Below are 16,560 nucleotides of genomic sequence, written 5' to 3'. Positions count from 1 at the left end.
AGCAAAATTATTTTTTGGAAGTGTTTGGACACCGGTGCTGTATTTCAAAACCATAAATTATTTAAATGTTAAATATAATCACTTATTTCGACTTAAATTAATACAAAATAAATACAAAAATATGTTTAAATTTCTACGTCAAGGGATAAGAGCCGTTGTGTCTTCCGGGCAAACCTTGTGCAAAATAATAATACCACAGAAACTGTTTGAAGATTATACATAACTTAAAATAATATCAAGCTTCAGAAATAGTTAAATATAAGAAAAAAAATTTAAACACTCAATGAACTTAAAAACACATAAAGAGGAACTAAATAAACTATAAAACCACAGTCAAAACATGATAAGAAAACAAAAAAAAAAAAAAGGTTTACATCAGCAGTAAATAATTTTGTCATAATTCGTTGGATTCTTTCATTACATATGGAAATTTATGATAACATTCATAATCAATAACAATAAACATTAAAATACAAATTATGAATATATGAACATAAACATGTGACTTTAAATATAATTAGCTCATGATATTATCCATTTATAGATTAATTCATTAACGGTAATTTTTATTTCTGTTTCTCAGCGCTACAGAATAAATTTTGCTTACTAGCTAGAACTTTAAATTTTGTAGATTTTAAAGATTTAAATTGTATAAAATCCAGACCTAATTTTAAAAACATATAAGATTAACAGTATTTAATATATAAACTCAGGATCTAATAATTTCCATAAGAGATAAAGCTATATTCATAATCAAGAAATTATGAAAAACTTAAACTTTTTTGATTGTGGTTGAATTCACTGATTTATGTATACATTTTATATTTATAAATATTGAAAAGTTTCAAAAAAAGTTATTAATCATTTATTTTTTTTTTCTTCGGAAATTTAATATACTTTTTTGCATTACTTCATTTCTTAATAGGAATAATTGCACTTCGAATTAATCTCTTCCTTCCTTTTTTACATTTTTCTAAAACTAATAATTTAAATAAAAGCTTAAGATCGATCAGAATTAAAAATTACAATTCTGCTATTGATATTAGTTACTTACTTAGACTCAAATAATTTTATTCGTAAATTATGAAATTCAGGGACTTATTAATGTTAATTTTTTTTTTCTTTATTTGTAATTTCGGAGATAGAAGAGCTTAACTTACCGAACTGACTCCTCATCCAGGGATATAGTGGACTGGGCATATTTCCACCTTGAGGAGGTTGAACTTGTTGCTGTTGCTGAACTTGCTGATTGGGTGGGGGTCCACCATGATTCTGATACATCTGAGGGGGCTGTTGTGGAGATTGAACCGGACTTTGGCACGGGGGCATGTTATTGGGCGGTGGAGGGGGCGGCGGCCCGCATTCCGAATTCACCTGTCGGTGGACCACCCCATTTGGGTCATGACCTAGACCTTGTTGGTGGGGAGGTCCATGCGGAACCGGTTGAGGTTGCATTTTACAGCTAGGATATTGAGCTGGTGACATGTTAGGATGTTGTGAACCATTTGGATCATGATGAGGGGACCCCCGACAATTATTTTGACCATCCTGTGGTACATATGCATTTGGATGGTTCATTGGTGCGTGTTGTGGTGGTTGGTGTGCAGGTTGAGGTAGGGGAGGCCCCGGTGGTGCTTGATTACACGGGTTCCCATAATACTGACCCGGCGGGCTTGGTGAATTTGGCGATGATGTGATGGGACGTATCTCGAGTCTGTCGTATGGGGGAAATCGAGGATACGTCGCCCCTTGTACAGGAGACGATGCGTATTGCGGCTGTATATATTGTCTCTGGCCTTGATCGCACATATCACCATTTGGTTGGTTATGCACCGGTTGTCCATTGTACTGTTCAACACCTCCTGGACTCCGGAGGTCTGGTATATAAGAATTAGTATAGTATGAACTCATATTATGATCCTGTTCTGTTGTTACGTATACAGGTGACCAGTTCTTAAATAGAGCTTCGGTCGCTTGCGGGCACTGCGATGAAGTCGTGGGATTCGCCGTCTTGAAGCTGGAGAGCCACTCGAGGGTCTAAAAACATTCAAGCCTGGAAAGAAATTAAATAGAATAAATAGCCTGTAAAGGAAAATAAATAATAATAGTTTCTGCCAAAACTATTGGTGAAATTTTTCACCATAGGCAAACTGTTGGTTCGTTACTTTAACATCAAAATATGTCTGTTAGTTTATGTTCGATGCGTCAAGCCTCCATAATTTATGAAGGCATTACATGTTAGACTGTGTTTTAAATATATTGTAGATCTATGTCTAATTCGTACACACTAAAAAAAACCTTATAATGTGCTAGATTGAACCACACTATAAAAAGTGAATTCTCAAATTTCACGAAACTTTCTTCAGTTTTCTCAATAGTAATTTTATATATTGTCATTCTACTTTTTTCCAAAAAAGTAATAAATAAATAAAAAACTAGTAGAGTCTAATGTATCTAACGTTTCTAATAATCACTTTGTCGTGGGCAGCACATAGCTGGGTCAATGTCACCATAGCAGAAGAAGAACTAATTGAACAGAGAGAAAAATTGCGTCCAGGCACAAAGCGGGGTTCGAACCCCGCGGGGTATTTCTAATTCGAGGACCACCATACAGTCCTGTCGGCTCTTTTCGTCACTTGATTTTCGATCATCTAGCCTTCCCCCTAGTTTCGTCATTAAAGTTAACAATATCCCATAATGCACTACGAGGAGGTTAAGAGTTGAAGAAACAATTTCGTCTCATAATATAGAGTTCCCGTTCCGTCACAAATTACGTGATTTCGTGACGAAACAATTTTCAAAATTTGCGAAGTATAGCTCAAAGATTGTTGAATCGTCAAAAGTGAGAGTTTTATTACTGAGAATGATTGTTTCCGTTCAGGTTAAACCATACTGTCGTGAAATCAAGTTTAAGAAGTACTGCATTAAAGTACAAGTTATCAACATAATAAAGTTGCAGCGAAGTTAAACGACAATATGGTTCTAAATGCTCAAACATTTGTGGGTAGGTAGGTCTGTTATTTACGTCACACTTGAGCTGCACTATGGGCTATTGGTGACCGCCTGGGAAATATCCTTGAAGATGATCCGAAGACATGCCATAGTAATTTTGATCCTCTGCAGAGTAGATGTCTCCCCTACTTTGATAGTCGAGCACTTTTCGGTAGAACAGTTAAAGAGAACCGATACCACGCACTCTCAGTCCCTACTCATCCTGATCAAAGTAGTCACCCACCAGCTTACTGACTGCAACCAGTAATGCTTCACTTCGGTGTTCAACTGGGAACCGAGTCTTAACGATCAGTCCACTGAGGGTTCAAAAATTTGTAAAAGACTAGGAAAGGGTAAGGATATTCGAAGGTTGTTTTTGATATTAAAAATCTTGTTTAGTTTAACTAAATAAATGACTGCCGTGAAACAATATTTTTGCTTTACTAAATAAAGAGGAGTTATTATTTTTGAAAATTTAAATTTAAACAAAGCTTCGTGTGTTGAAAAAATAAATTTCTTGCAGCATTTTACTGAAATAATTACTCCAAGTTTGCTTTTAGAACTAATTTTTCCTACACAAAAAAAGTATGATTAGCTTGAAATTATTTGCTGATTAGTTTGAAATTATCAAATTAATTTTAGTCATTGAAAGAGTTATGTATCATCTCTATTTAAAAAGCACCGTGTCTCCAATTTATGACTAGCCTATTTAAGAAATTAAGCATATTTTGTTTGCCAACAGAAATAAGATCGGTTTCTAAAAGCGATAATGACACTTGGATTGACTATGGAATTCTTTTCAATTTTCATCAAATGCATTGAAAATGAATATAAGTCCTCATAGATATCTTGGTGAAAGCCGCTACTTTCTATCAATACTATACCACACAAATCTGACTTAAAGTTAAACGCATAAACTACGAGAAAAGATGGGGAAGAAAAAAAAAGGGAAGATGTATACAGAAATATGAATGACATTTTTAAAGGTTTTCAAGTACAATGTAATCCATACCGGAAACTTTTGACGTACATAAATACTACTGTAAAATGTTGTCACTACCATTGAACAGTAATGTACCATTGAACAGTACAAGAAATGTAATCTGGATTAATACAAATAGAAGGCCATAGTAGTTTTAATTTCATCTTCTATGACGTTTTCTAACATATTTTACTTGATTTTGACAATGTGTGACGGGCTCAGAGTTTGATTACTAGGATCTTCTTTACTCCAACTATTTTTTCCGCTGTAAATACTGTAAAAATTAATTTAACGATAAAAGTACTCGTCGGTAACCTGAGTAAAGTAATGAAGTAAAATTCTGCAATACCTCATTATAGACAACACTAATGATCGAAGAATTGGTGACACGAATTTTTGTTTACAGTATAATAAAGTCAATGAGATTGAGATTAGTCAAATGTCAATGAGATTGTTTTCAAATGAAAAATTAAATGAAACTGTTCACTGCAGCATAAATTTTTATAAATTTTTATTAGATACTAGGATGATTTAGAAATAATCTACAATAAAGTTTCGATTACATTAGTTATTACAATGTTTACAAGAATACGATTGGTGCTTTGTAGCACTAATTTTTCTTTATTTACAGATGCACATCGTTTGTATATGGCTAAAATTAATAGAAATTAACAAATTGTTTTAGTTCAAGTAGTTGTATTTTGCCAAGGAATTTAAATCAAATAAATTAAAAGAAAATATTTAAAAGAATGCCGAAATGACATTAGTCGGATTATTATTTTTTTTTAAATTTTAAAACCCCTATTAAAACTATTATTAAGTACGTTGACGATTTAAAAATAAATATAATAACGTATTATAACGTATTTGATTTAAAGGTGTTTGTCATTAATCTTGAGAATTAAATATTTTGAAAAATAAATAACTCAAAGACAACTACAACTATAACTAATCAATACGAACTATACTATCTTTTAGTAGCTAAGTATTAGATTATAGGCTTAGTGTATAATCTACAACTTTTAAATACAATGCTGTCATTATGATTAACGATAAATACTCAACCTTATGACATATTTTTAGCAGCATGTAATTAAATTGACATTAAATTTAAAGTTAATTGTTACTTTTCAAGCGAACTTTTTTCAAAAAATAAAAAAAAAGCCTTAATGAATAATTTTTTGCTTATTTTCTAATGCGATGAATAATTAATTTTAATTCAAGATAATGACCTTTAATATATCTAACATAAAAAGATAATAAATTATTGATTGGTCCTTGGAAAATGATGTCTGGGAATAAAATGAGTTCAAAAAATTCTCCATTTTAAGTGAATGATAAGCTTATATGTACATGTATTAAATATGATAATGCAATGAGCATAATTAACAAATTGCAAAAAATGCCCGGTTTTTGATAATAGTTAATCAGGAGCTTGGAAATAAAAATAAAATAAAAAGAATACAAAGTTGCTTTCAGAGCAAGTTTAAGTTTCTAATGTAATTGTAGTAATCTTCAGTTACTACATTCAGATTAGTTTAAATTATTTTTTGAGTTTCTTATTTCGTGTTACCCAGAAAATGAACTTCACAAAAAAAAAAAATCAATTGAGAAAGAAAGACGTAAGTTTCAAATACGCAGCTATAAGGAAAATTGTAAAATTCACAGCATAAACATATGTTTTGAATAAACATCAAGCAACTATCTTGTATATATTGTGAGATTTAATATCAACATGGAATGCGATACTCTATTCCTCAAAGTACTTAATTTTAATGCTTGCAAAATAAAAATATTTAAAAAAAATAATAACCTTATTTTTAGAGATAATTTTATCGCATAGTTTCTAAATCTAGACTAATAAGTTTAACAAAAAGTTCTCCAAACGTTAGACTGACTAATGTACTTGGGAAGCATTGGACCACGGAAAGCTACAGACTTTTTTACTTCTTTTAGCCATACTACCTCTAAAGCCCTCTAATGAAAGTTCCGCTTATGGTACAGGGGTCAAAAATTTCATCGTCCTCTGAGTTTGGATCCGAAATTTTGGATTGCGGAAGTTTAAAGTAAGAGTTTATTTTACTGATTGATAGTTTATCATCCGGATAGTTATATTTATAAACTGAATGACTTCTTAATAGTTTGCTTCGGAAAAAGCTAATAATTCTAATTAAATCCGATTAATCTAAAATTCTATCAATAGGTTTTCAAAAGTAAGTCAAAAAACATATATCGTAATAAAGATGATTCAAAATATTATCATAAGACTCGTATTATAAAATATGATTCACAAGTTTGCACGAATTTATTTTATTTGTTTATTTGGTTGTTTATAACAGGCTAAGCACTATTATTAATAAAAATAATTGGTTTGGATCATTAAGCGTACAAATGAACTTAACTTTAAGTTATAAAGAGATACTTTTGGTAATTTATTTAAACATAGCAACTAAGTAAATAACAGGTACATTCAAAAAATGCATGAAACTCAAACAAACAATAGATGAAAAAATAAACTAAATTTTAAAGAAAAACACAATTTAAACTTGAATAAATATGACATAGCAGTTGAACAAGATCAAATTTTAACATAATTTGTTATTCACATACTTACGGCTATAAACACTAAGTTACATTTATTCATTCAAATGAAAGGTGTCTAAAATCTATGGAAAAGTAATTAGTGATAGATCTCAAATCGATATTCCTAAATTAAACTATCACTTAACCACGCTCCATCTCAACCAAATGCACTACAATGCGTTAGGCTAGCAAATAAAACCAGCGTTTTGTATAACATTTGAGAAGACTCAAAATTAATTAAGATCTTCACATATTTTTCTGCTCATTATAACTAGCATTCTCTATGTCATAACTAAGAAACTTCCATCAAGTTCATTTGAAAATTAAACTTGAATGAAATTGATTAAAATTAAAAATAAATTATTCAATTAGTTGAAAGGAGTGCAAACAGCATAGGCAATTCTAAGAAATAATAATTTGAACATTCTCAATTAAATAAAATCTTATTTTTTCCATTCTGGGAGAACAAAAAATCTTTTAAAATTACCGTATTACATAGTTATGACATTTCTGATTTAAAAAAAAAAAATACATTCTGGTTAATGAAGGAAAACTATACGGCGTTTAAACGATTCATTTGGTAATTCTTCCCTTCATGTGATAACGGTTTATTGGAAATTCTGGTTTTAAAAATTATAGTTCTTATTACCGCAAATTAAGTGAAAAAACACGAAACTGAACATTAGCTGAACATTTTTATGCCATGCTCTACGGTATCATGATAAAATAACCAAATTTCGTTCACATTATAAAACGAAATTTTATTGCTCATTTCACAAAATTCATTGCTAAAGCACTTCGGTAAAAATTACCGAGATTTTCGGTGTTCCATAAAGTCAAAAACAAGGTATATTTTACCATATTTGGGTCATTTCGACCATTTTTTTTCGGTGTAGCCTTTTCTAGGTCATACAATACTATCAACATTATAATCAGAGAAATATTAATCAGGCTCAATTTGACAATTGTACTTAATCAAGGATACACAAGTTAATCAATTGAAAAGGGTATAAACATCGCATGTAACTTTTAAATGAAATAATCATTTGAACATGCCTGTTATCAATCAAAATCCCTAGGATTCTTTAGCCAACCATTTACAAACCAAGGTCAAAGTAACTTTTTACCTTCGAGAGCTTCATATCTTCCCTATATAATTACTTTTGATGTCCGATTCATTTTTACGCTGTCTTTTTTTCAGCTTTTTTTATTATTATTTATTTTTTTAAATATTGTATGGCTTACTTCCCAAATTTACAATTCTCCTTGCAGTTACCACTGTTATTAACCCCGAACGTGCATAGAATGTTATATCTCAACTGATGATATTTTGTCGCGTTTCTATATCAGTTAGTATTTGCTTTTACGCTTGAAAAAAAAACTTACCGATTAATCTTTACCTTTCGAAATTTGCATTTCGATTCAGTAATCTTAATCAATGATTGCTATATGTAAAGTTATTCTCATTCCTTTACTTTAAAATTCCCCCAATTTAATTTTTGTCTAAATATGTTGTTAAAGTAATATTTATCAACATACAAGTAATATTTTTAATATTGTATGGCTTACTGCCTAAATTTACAATTCTACTAACAGCTGCCACTGTTATTATCCCCGAACGAGCATAGAATGATAAATACCAACTGAGTATTAGTTAGACTGGGTCAATATGAGTATTAGTCAATATGAGTATTATATGAGTATTAGATCTCTAAACTAAGAAAAAAATCTTTATTTTTTGAAAATAATGTTTCATATGGTTAGTTTTTAAAAATAGTGTTGATTGCTTGTTACTTATTTACTTTTAATGATTAAGTAAGGACAACATCTTGTGATTAAGAAAACAATCACTAGAAAAATCTAGGAAATAAAGCCTTTAATTTCATTTTTGGTACCTAGGTAGATACTTTATTTACGTCGCACTAGAGCAGCACAATGGGCTATTGGCGACGGTCTGGGAAACATTCCTGAGGATCATGTCTTCGGATCATTTTGGATCTTTGGATCTCTTTGTTCAAAAAAACAGGGATGTTTCCCAGTTTTTTTTATCCTCTGCAGAGGGGATAGCTCTCCTGCTTTCATAGCCCGACGACCTGACGCGAAGTCAAGCACTTTACGGTTGAACAGTTTAACAAGGACCGATACTGCACACCCTCGGTCCCTACGCAGGCTGACCAAAGTGGTCACCCACACGCACACTGACCAGAGTCAGTGATGCTTGACTTCGGCGTTCTACTGGGAACGGTGTCTTAACGGTCAGTCCCCTACGGGACAATTTCTCTTGTGATTTTCTAAGAAATAAATTCTAAGGAAATAAAACTTAACCGTAAAGACTTTCAAAGAATCAAAATAGTCCACCTTTTTGTAAGATTTTTACATTTTACTTATTTTTAAGCTTCATAACCAATTTGAGCGGAAACTTCAAATAGGACGGTTCCTTTTTCCAAAAAAGAAAAAAAAGTAGTAGCACAAGAGATTCCTGATGAGGATTTGTTTTCCAAAAACAACATAATTCTACCCACCATAATGTATTAATAATGTAAATATTTATACTCGGATCTGAAATCAAAGTACAGAGTAAGCTAAAGTGTTAGAAAGAAATTTCGTAAAAATAAATAAGTACTCTGACGTCTTTAATTTACATTTTTATTGATGGACATTAATGAGTTAATTATCTTCATCTTGAGGCTACCGTTTTTTTCTATTTTTGCTTAATTTCAGAAAGCTTTTAACTTTTTATAAAATTTTACTTCTATAGTAAATTCTAATGTTCAAAAATGAAATAAATTTAAGCTTTAAAAATATTAAATTAAAGAGAAATTCAAAGCACTATTATTTTAAATTAAAAAAAAAACATTAGTAATTAGTTATTTTCAAAATTCTTTACATTGTAAAAAATACCGGATCAAATTACAGTACAAAGAACCGACTACTTTAGGTGCATCATCCGTAAAATCCATTTTTACCGTAAAATATTATACCTTAAATTCTCCAGTAATATTTATTTACTTAGAGGGATTCTGTGATTTTACAGTAATTATTACAGTAAAAATTATGGTATATCAAAGTTTTTGATCCGGTAAAACTGGATTTTAATTTTAAAAATACCGACGTCCTGAGAGCCGGTATTTTTTACTGTAATTTTATCCGGAATTTTTTACATTGTAAGATAACTTTTCTTACATCAACGCAAAGTTTTTTTCTTAAATTTATTTAAAATTTGATTTACATTTTATTATTATTGCTGGTATTTCTCATTGAGTATTATCTTAAAAATAATCATATGCCTCCATTTTTTCTTAGAACATTGAAAAAATTTATCTAATATCATGAATTATTAATGTAATAATAACAAAAATCATTTTACTAGATTTAAATCATTTGATTAGTTTGAGAGATAAATCTTTTACATAACATTATATTTACAAGCAAAGAAAAAAAATAAAAATAAAAGGAAAGCGATCAGACCATCAAAGAAAGAAAGAAGAAAATCTGAGCTAGAGACAAAACTTGTTGCAATGGAAATTTGATTTCGCAACTTCGGGTAAGAAATCAACATTAAAGATCGGATAATCTTGTCTCCTAATCTGAACGGAGTGTTAAAAAGCACATAAAACTGAAGCAACCATAAAATGACACTTTCTTTCAAAGCCTGAACTGAATGCTTAAAAGATTTGTGGTTTTACATCAAACAGAATACAGAGTTTAATTCTAATGTAGGAAGGTGAATGTCACAGTTGACAAAAGGTATGGCGTTGACAGTCGAATCTGAGACTGTCTGGTTACATTGGGTGGCCTTGTGTTATGATACTGAGTTATGCGACTTTGTATATGTTTTGACAATAAATTTTTGTAAAAGGTTTAACCGTGCTTATCATATTAATTGACTTTAACTAAATACACAGTTGTCTGTCTGCGACAGTTTCTCTTTTTTAAAACTCATTTTAACGTAAATCAAAACTGTCAGGAATTATTAATTTTATTTTTTTCCTTCTCTGGTAATCTTAGGTAACCTTTTATATAAATATTGAGGCATGCAGTTTTGCTTGCTATTCTGTAAAAATTTTTTTTTATTGTTTGTTAGAATAGCACGCAGAGTGATACGCAACGTAATGTGTTCGTGATAATGTTAATTTTTTCTTTCTTTTTTTTTGAGAATAGTAATTTTATTTGCCGAGAGTTGAAATTATCTCTTAAAAATAATAATTTTCTAGTAACGCTAAACGCACTCAAGCAATACATATGATGCTGTTTATTTATAATTTTTACTAAAAGCTTAATATTAATTAGAACGCCAAATAGCTGTAACAAGCAACAAATTATAGAGAATTCCGGATAAAATTACGATAAAAAGTACCGGTGCCAAGGAGGCTATATTACTAAATCAATGCACTCAGTTAATACATTTGGGTTCTTTACATAAGTTTTCCTTTAATATTCTGTTACTTCAATCCAAATACCTTCAATACAGATAAATTTTGCTTGAAATATGCCTGTAAGTTTTGTATAAAATTAAGTAAAGCTGCAAACGATATTCAATTCTAAACAATTATTCAAAATATTGTTAATGTTTGTAAAATATATTTAAAACACAAAAATCAATTGCCTTTCTATGTATTTCTATCAAAATTGCCATCTTTGAGATTTATTTATATATATTATTATGAATTTTTTGGGGGTAAGAATAAGATATCAAATTATATTCCGCAATGCATAGTTATATTTCAGATAAAAATATCTCCAAAATCAATAATATTAGGTTCAATGCCATACCATTTAGACATTCAAAATATTTTAAAAATCATTATTATAAAAGTTTTACAATACATGGGGAAAAAAAATTCTGGTAAAAGTAACGTACTGTATAGTAATGAGATTCCAGGTAAAAAAAAAAAAAAGAAAATAAATAAAAAAACATAGCTCTGATAATAAAACCAAAATATATGGTATTTATAAATCATTCATTTAGTAATTTTTTCTGCTCATATGGTAACGGTTTACCAGGAATTCCATTTTTTGAAATTACAGTTTTTATAACATTTAGTAAGAAATACAAAACTGGAAAGTAAATTTAACCGAATATATGGTTTTTATGCCAATCTGATAGAAATCATGATAAAATTACCAAATTTTGCGACATTTACAAAATTTTATCATGTATTATATCATTATATTTCATGCTTAATTTAACCAAAATCATTATCAAAATTTTTCAGTAAAAATTACCGAGCTTTTTAGTGTTCCTATAGAGCAAGAAACACTGTAAGTCTGACCATAGTCTGGTTGTTTCAACCGTACTTTTTCTCAGGCTGCAAATTCAATATAATCATTTTCGTCAAAAATTGGGTTACATTGGTTGGAATTATAATATATATCTCTTAGTGTATGTATATTAAAAAAAATAATTGACATTAATTAACTAAATTTATAAAAAGAAATTGCTCTAGATTTATGCATATTGCTTTCAATATTATACCAGCTTAATGTGTCAAAAGATTTAAAACGTGTTAAAACCTTGCTTTACAAAAGCTTAGTAATTTAAATAAGCTTAATAAGTTAAAGCGTGAAAATTTTAGAAAAAAATAGTGTTTTTGATGAGGAAGGTAGCACCTTGATCTTGAAAATTTCATAAATGATTTTTTATTCCAGATAAATCAAATAATCTACGGAAAAAAATCGATATTTAATCCCTCTTATTCTTAAAAATAATAGGCTCAGCAAGCATTACAATGGATTAAGTATTTCACTTTAGTGACATACTTATATATCATTAAAAAGATAAATGAATATTCTCTATTATTTACAGAACTTTTCCCAGATTTAGAAGGATTTGAAAAAAATATTTTTAAATCGATTAACTTTGCTTCTTATTCATATCAGATACTTTTTTTCAATTAATTGAAACATTTTGAAATGCGATTCTAATCATTAATTTACTTTGTATCCTTATTTTTCTCATGTCCCAAAATTTGACTTTTGTTTCAAAATTATGTTTCTAGTTTGAATAATTTAAAATGTATTTAAACATTTGAAGTAAAAAGTTTTGATAAACTGTTTGAATGTGCCTATGAATAATAAAGGCTTTTATGTATAAGATTTAAATGAAATACAAAAATGCAAAATTAAAAAAAAATAACAAAAGAATTTGAAGTGGATTCAATAAATAAGATATATGTAACTTCATGCGGTTCTATTGAATAAATCAATGAAATCATAAAATACGATGCATCAATAAATAGTTTGTGTAAGGTTTTGCAATTTAACAGCAACCTTTAATAAAGTAATGGCTAAAACATTATCCATAATTAAATCCCAAATAAATTACAGTAATCAAAAAGCAATGGGTCATTTTAAATTTATAATAAAATACAACTCTAGAAAATGAGGACTAGAAGAATATAAACACAAAAGAAATAAAAATATTTAACTATAGTATTGTTTAGTTCCTCAGATTCCCACTACACAAAAATGCTCACTAAATTATTGTAAAAATTAAATGTAATCGCGTGGAATTATTATAGAAAAAATAGTAATTTTTTTATTAATGATTTGTAGTCTAGAGAAATGTTGTAATGCCCAAAACTGCTTGGAAACAAAAAGAGTAATAACAATAAAAATAAAAAAAATTTATGTTTATTTTTCAATACGAGCATATGAATAAAATATAATTCTCTTATTTTTGGTAATAATAATTGTTGAATAACAAACACAAATGATTTTTTATAACTCAATCAGTAAATGCACTATTTTATTATATTTATGACATTTTTATTTATCTTGTATACAAAAGATATTCACTGTTGCTGCAAAAACGTTGTCTATTGTTAACTATCTACGTGATAATAATGAAAAAACACATTATAGGATCGGTAAAAAACATCATGCCGATTGATTTAAAATTTGCATAATCACGTTTTTACAGCAATCACGTGCTTATGTATACATTACACCTTGTTTAAATATTTAAAATGGCTTGTGATTATTTCCTTTATTTATGTTTTAAACAGATGATTAGACAATTCGCCAATCGATGCACAAAAAGATTATGCTTCGATAAAAAATGCTTATAAATAATTTTCCCATAAATTTTAATTCCATAAACCAGATACCTCCTCTGGCAAACGCATAGAAGCAATTCTGGTACAAATCTCATTATGTCATAAATTATAAAACTAAAAACAATATAAAAGTATCATTAAATGTAAGTTAGAAATTTCGTAGTAAGTTTAAAGTGTACAGGAAGTCCTGAGAAATTAATTACAGGTGGTTTATGTATAATGCGTTGAATAGGGAATAGTTAATAGTTGAATGCGTTGAATAGTTAAAAAAAAGTACGTATTTTTTACAGTAAAATCTATTTCTACCGGAACATGTTACGGAACAAAATATTTGATATACCGTAATTTTTACTGCAATTTTTACCATAAAATCTCTATTTCCTCTAATTAAATAAATATTACTGTAAAAATTACGTTATAATGTTTTACTGTAAAATAGATTTTACGGATGATGCACTTAAAGTGCCAATACTTTATATCGTAATTTGATCCGGAATTTTTTACAATGGGGGTAATTATTAAGTATTATTATTAAAGACCATTGATTGCATTTATTTTCTATGAAAGACTCAAATTTATTACAGGTTTCAATAATTTAAATGAGTTAATTGGTAATAAAACAAAAATTATTTATGAGCATAAAATTCCTACCAAATATATATCTTTATACTTCTCCTGATAAAAAAAAGTTTCTTGAAAATAAATTTTATTTAGAGCAAAATCATTTTAAGGTCATGATTTTTGTTTCCAGGTAATTCTGAGGGGATATGAGCCCATGCCAAGTAGCTAATTTGTTGAACATCCCTTGAATCCCATTGTACCCCTTGTTCTATGGAACACACGGTAAAGGGGGGCTGCCAGGAAGTCCTTAAAACCCCTCTAGCAGGGGCCCGACCCCCAAGCGTATCTCATTTGGATTCGACCTGAGGCTATTCAGAACAATCTGGTAAACAACGTGCCTACTTGTAAACTGTAGCAGTTCGTAAGTCGGTCCCTTTTTTTTAGAATTCTAGTTCCCAGACAATCGCTGGTCAGTCGGAATTTATGTTTTGAGAAGTGTGGTTGTATCTGCCATTTATATAATTTATAGGTACTTACAATCAGCTCTGGACATATTGGAGGCATAAGAAATTAGTAAGTGATTTTTTGAGAGTTCATATTTTTTAGTCTGGCTGTACAATTGAGTATTTAACCTATTGTTGAGTGATTTCAGAAGAAGTTTCTTTATACACTTATTTTTCAAACTCCTTCTAACAAATTTCTTAACTTATTTACAGATATGATTTAGATTAGTAAATGCTAAGAGGCTTATTTAAAAAATTATTTCTCATGCAAAAACTAAAATCTATTACAATTATTTTTTGGTTACAAGCATACCCTTCAACTTTTAAGGTTTATTTGATTTTTATTTTCTCAAATGTTTCGGGAATTAGAGCAGAAATTTTTAAAACAAATACAATTTTTATAAAATTTTATCAGAACTTAAGAAATAACAATCTGTCTCTGAGCTTATTTTATTAGCTTTTGGTTTATTTATGAACGTTTTTATTAAAGTAAAGTGTTTGTTTTGACTTATCATGAGGAATTAAATAAATCTCAAACTGGAATCGCAATATGGAAAACGGAGAATTTTTATTTACCTGGGATTTATAGTAAGAATTGACTTTTTTTATACTACTAAATTTAGACTAGCTTCAAAATATTTTTTATTTAAGAAATTTAGTTGTTATGGGATGTTATTTATTGATACAAAGTTTCAGTTTCAAAATAAAAATTTAGTATGATTTTATATATAGGAGCACAAATTTGCTTTATGCGGTTCTTGTTATACGATTATTTTGCTTAATTTAATTATAAATTCCCAATTTTTAAAACGTTATTATAGATGAGTTTTATCAACGTTTGTTTGCTTTTCAACTTTTAATGCTGTATTTCACACGGAGAAAACAATTCTGGTTAAAATTACCATACTGTATTGTAAATACATTTCTGATAAGAGGAAGAAACGAAAAACTATAATTCTGGTTTATAAAACCAAAATATTTGGTATTTGAACAGCTTATTTGGTAATTTTTCTGTTCATAGTGTAACGGTTAACCGGAAATTCTGGCTTTACAATATTTAACAAAATTACAATACTTATTAATACATATTTAGTAAAAAGTAAAAAACTGAAAAGTTAATTTAACCAAATAGATGGTTTTTATGTCATACTAAGATATCTTGATAAAATTACCAAATTCTATTACATATTATGAAACCATATTTTACTGTTAATTTTAACAAAATCATTACCAAGGCACTTCGGTAAAAATTACCGAGATTTTTGGTGCTCCCATAAAGTCAAAAACACCGTAAATGTTATCATATTCTGGTAGTTTTAACCATACTTTTTTTCAGAGTGTAATTATCAATCGACAGCCAAATGTTTCATTATATGAATTGAAAATCGAATTCTATGAAGACATTTAAAAAAAAGTGGCTAAACATACGTCTTTAAATTCTGTTCTTTTTCTTATACTTTTAGGCTAATAACTAAATAACATATTTTTTATAAATTGAAGAAATCTCTCGCAGTTGTTTTGATAAATTAAAATGAATGCAACCATCTTTTGGCTTGATTCGATAAAAGATTTAATAGTTATAATTCCATCTTTTTTTAAGGTCCTTATCACTCATTTTAATTTCCTCTTAAAGTAACTGCTTTTGAAATGGATTCGTTAAATTTTTAAATTTTTTATTTCAATTAATTCTTTGTAACTAGCAAATTACAAATTTTTTTTCTTTGCTTTTAAGATAGATTGCTTTTGATAAGAATTCGTCAAATTTTGATATATTTATTTATTTTTTGCATTCACACAATTATTTGCAAATTCCTAGAATACGAATTTTTTAAAATTTGGAAAATGAGTTGAGCACATTAAATTATATAAAATGAGGTACAGA

At 28.8% G+C, this 16,560-nt stretch overlaps 1 protein-coding gene and 1 long non-coding RNA gene across 8 annotated transcripts in view; one reads left to right on the top strand and one right to left on the bottom strand.

The window, feature by feature from the left end:
* The window catches only part of LOC107447498 (uncharacterized), a 223,141-nt gene that overhangs the window by 64,679 nt on the left and 141,902 nt on the right, over window positions 1-16,560 (bottom strand). For all 4 annotated transcript variants that reach the window (XM_071187995.2, XM_043039821.3, XM_021148682.4 and 1 more), the window contains one exon: window positions 1,161-2,053. In XM_071187995.2, the coding sequence (XP_071044096.1) occupies window positions 1,161-1,911 (751 nt within the window). In that variant the 5' untranslated portion in view covers window positions 1,912-2,053. The remainder of the gene's footprint in view (window positions 1-1,160; window positions 2,054-16,560) is intronic.
* The window catches only part of LOC107447499 (uncharacterized), a 170,095-nt gene continuing 168,109 nt past the window's right edge, over window positions 14,575-16,560 (top strand). For 3 of the 4 annotated variants that reach the window (XR_015430858.1, XR_015430857.1, XR_015430855.1), the window contains exon 1: window positions 14,575-14,748. This is a non-coding gene — a long non-coding RNA (uncharacterized LOC107447499). The remainder of the gene's footprint in view (window positions 14,749-16,560) is intronic. The other variant, XR_015430852.1, reaches the window with a different exon arrangement.

Source organism: Parasteatoda tepidariorum, chromosome 12, assembly GCF_982258835.1.
Source record: "Parasteatoda tepidariorum strain Cologne lab strain chromosome 12, Ptep-v5.0, whole genome shotgun sequence".
Lineage (NCBI taxonomy): Eukaryota > Metazoa > Arthropoda > Arachnida > Araneae > Theridiidae > Parasteatoda > Parasteatoda tepidariorum.
Note: the sequence above shows the minus strand (reverse complement) of the source record. Positions and strands in the feature narration are given on the sequence as shown.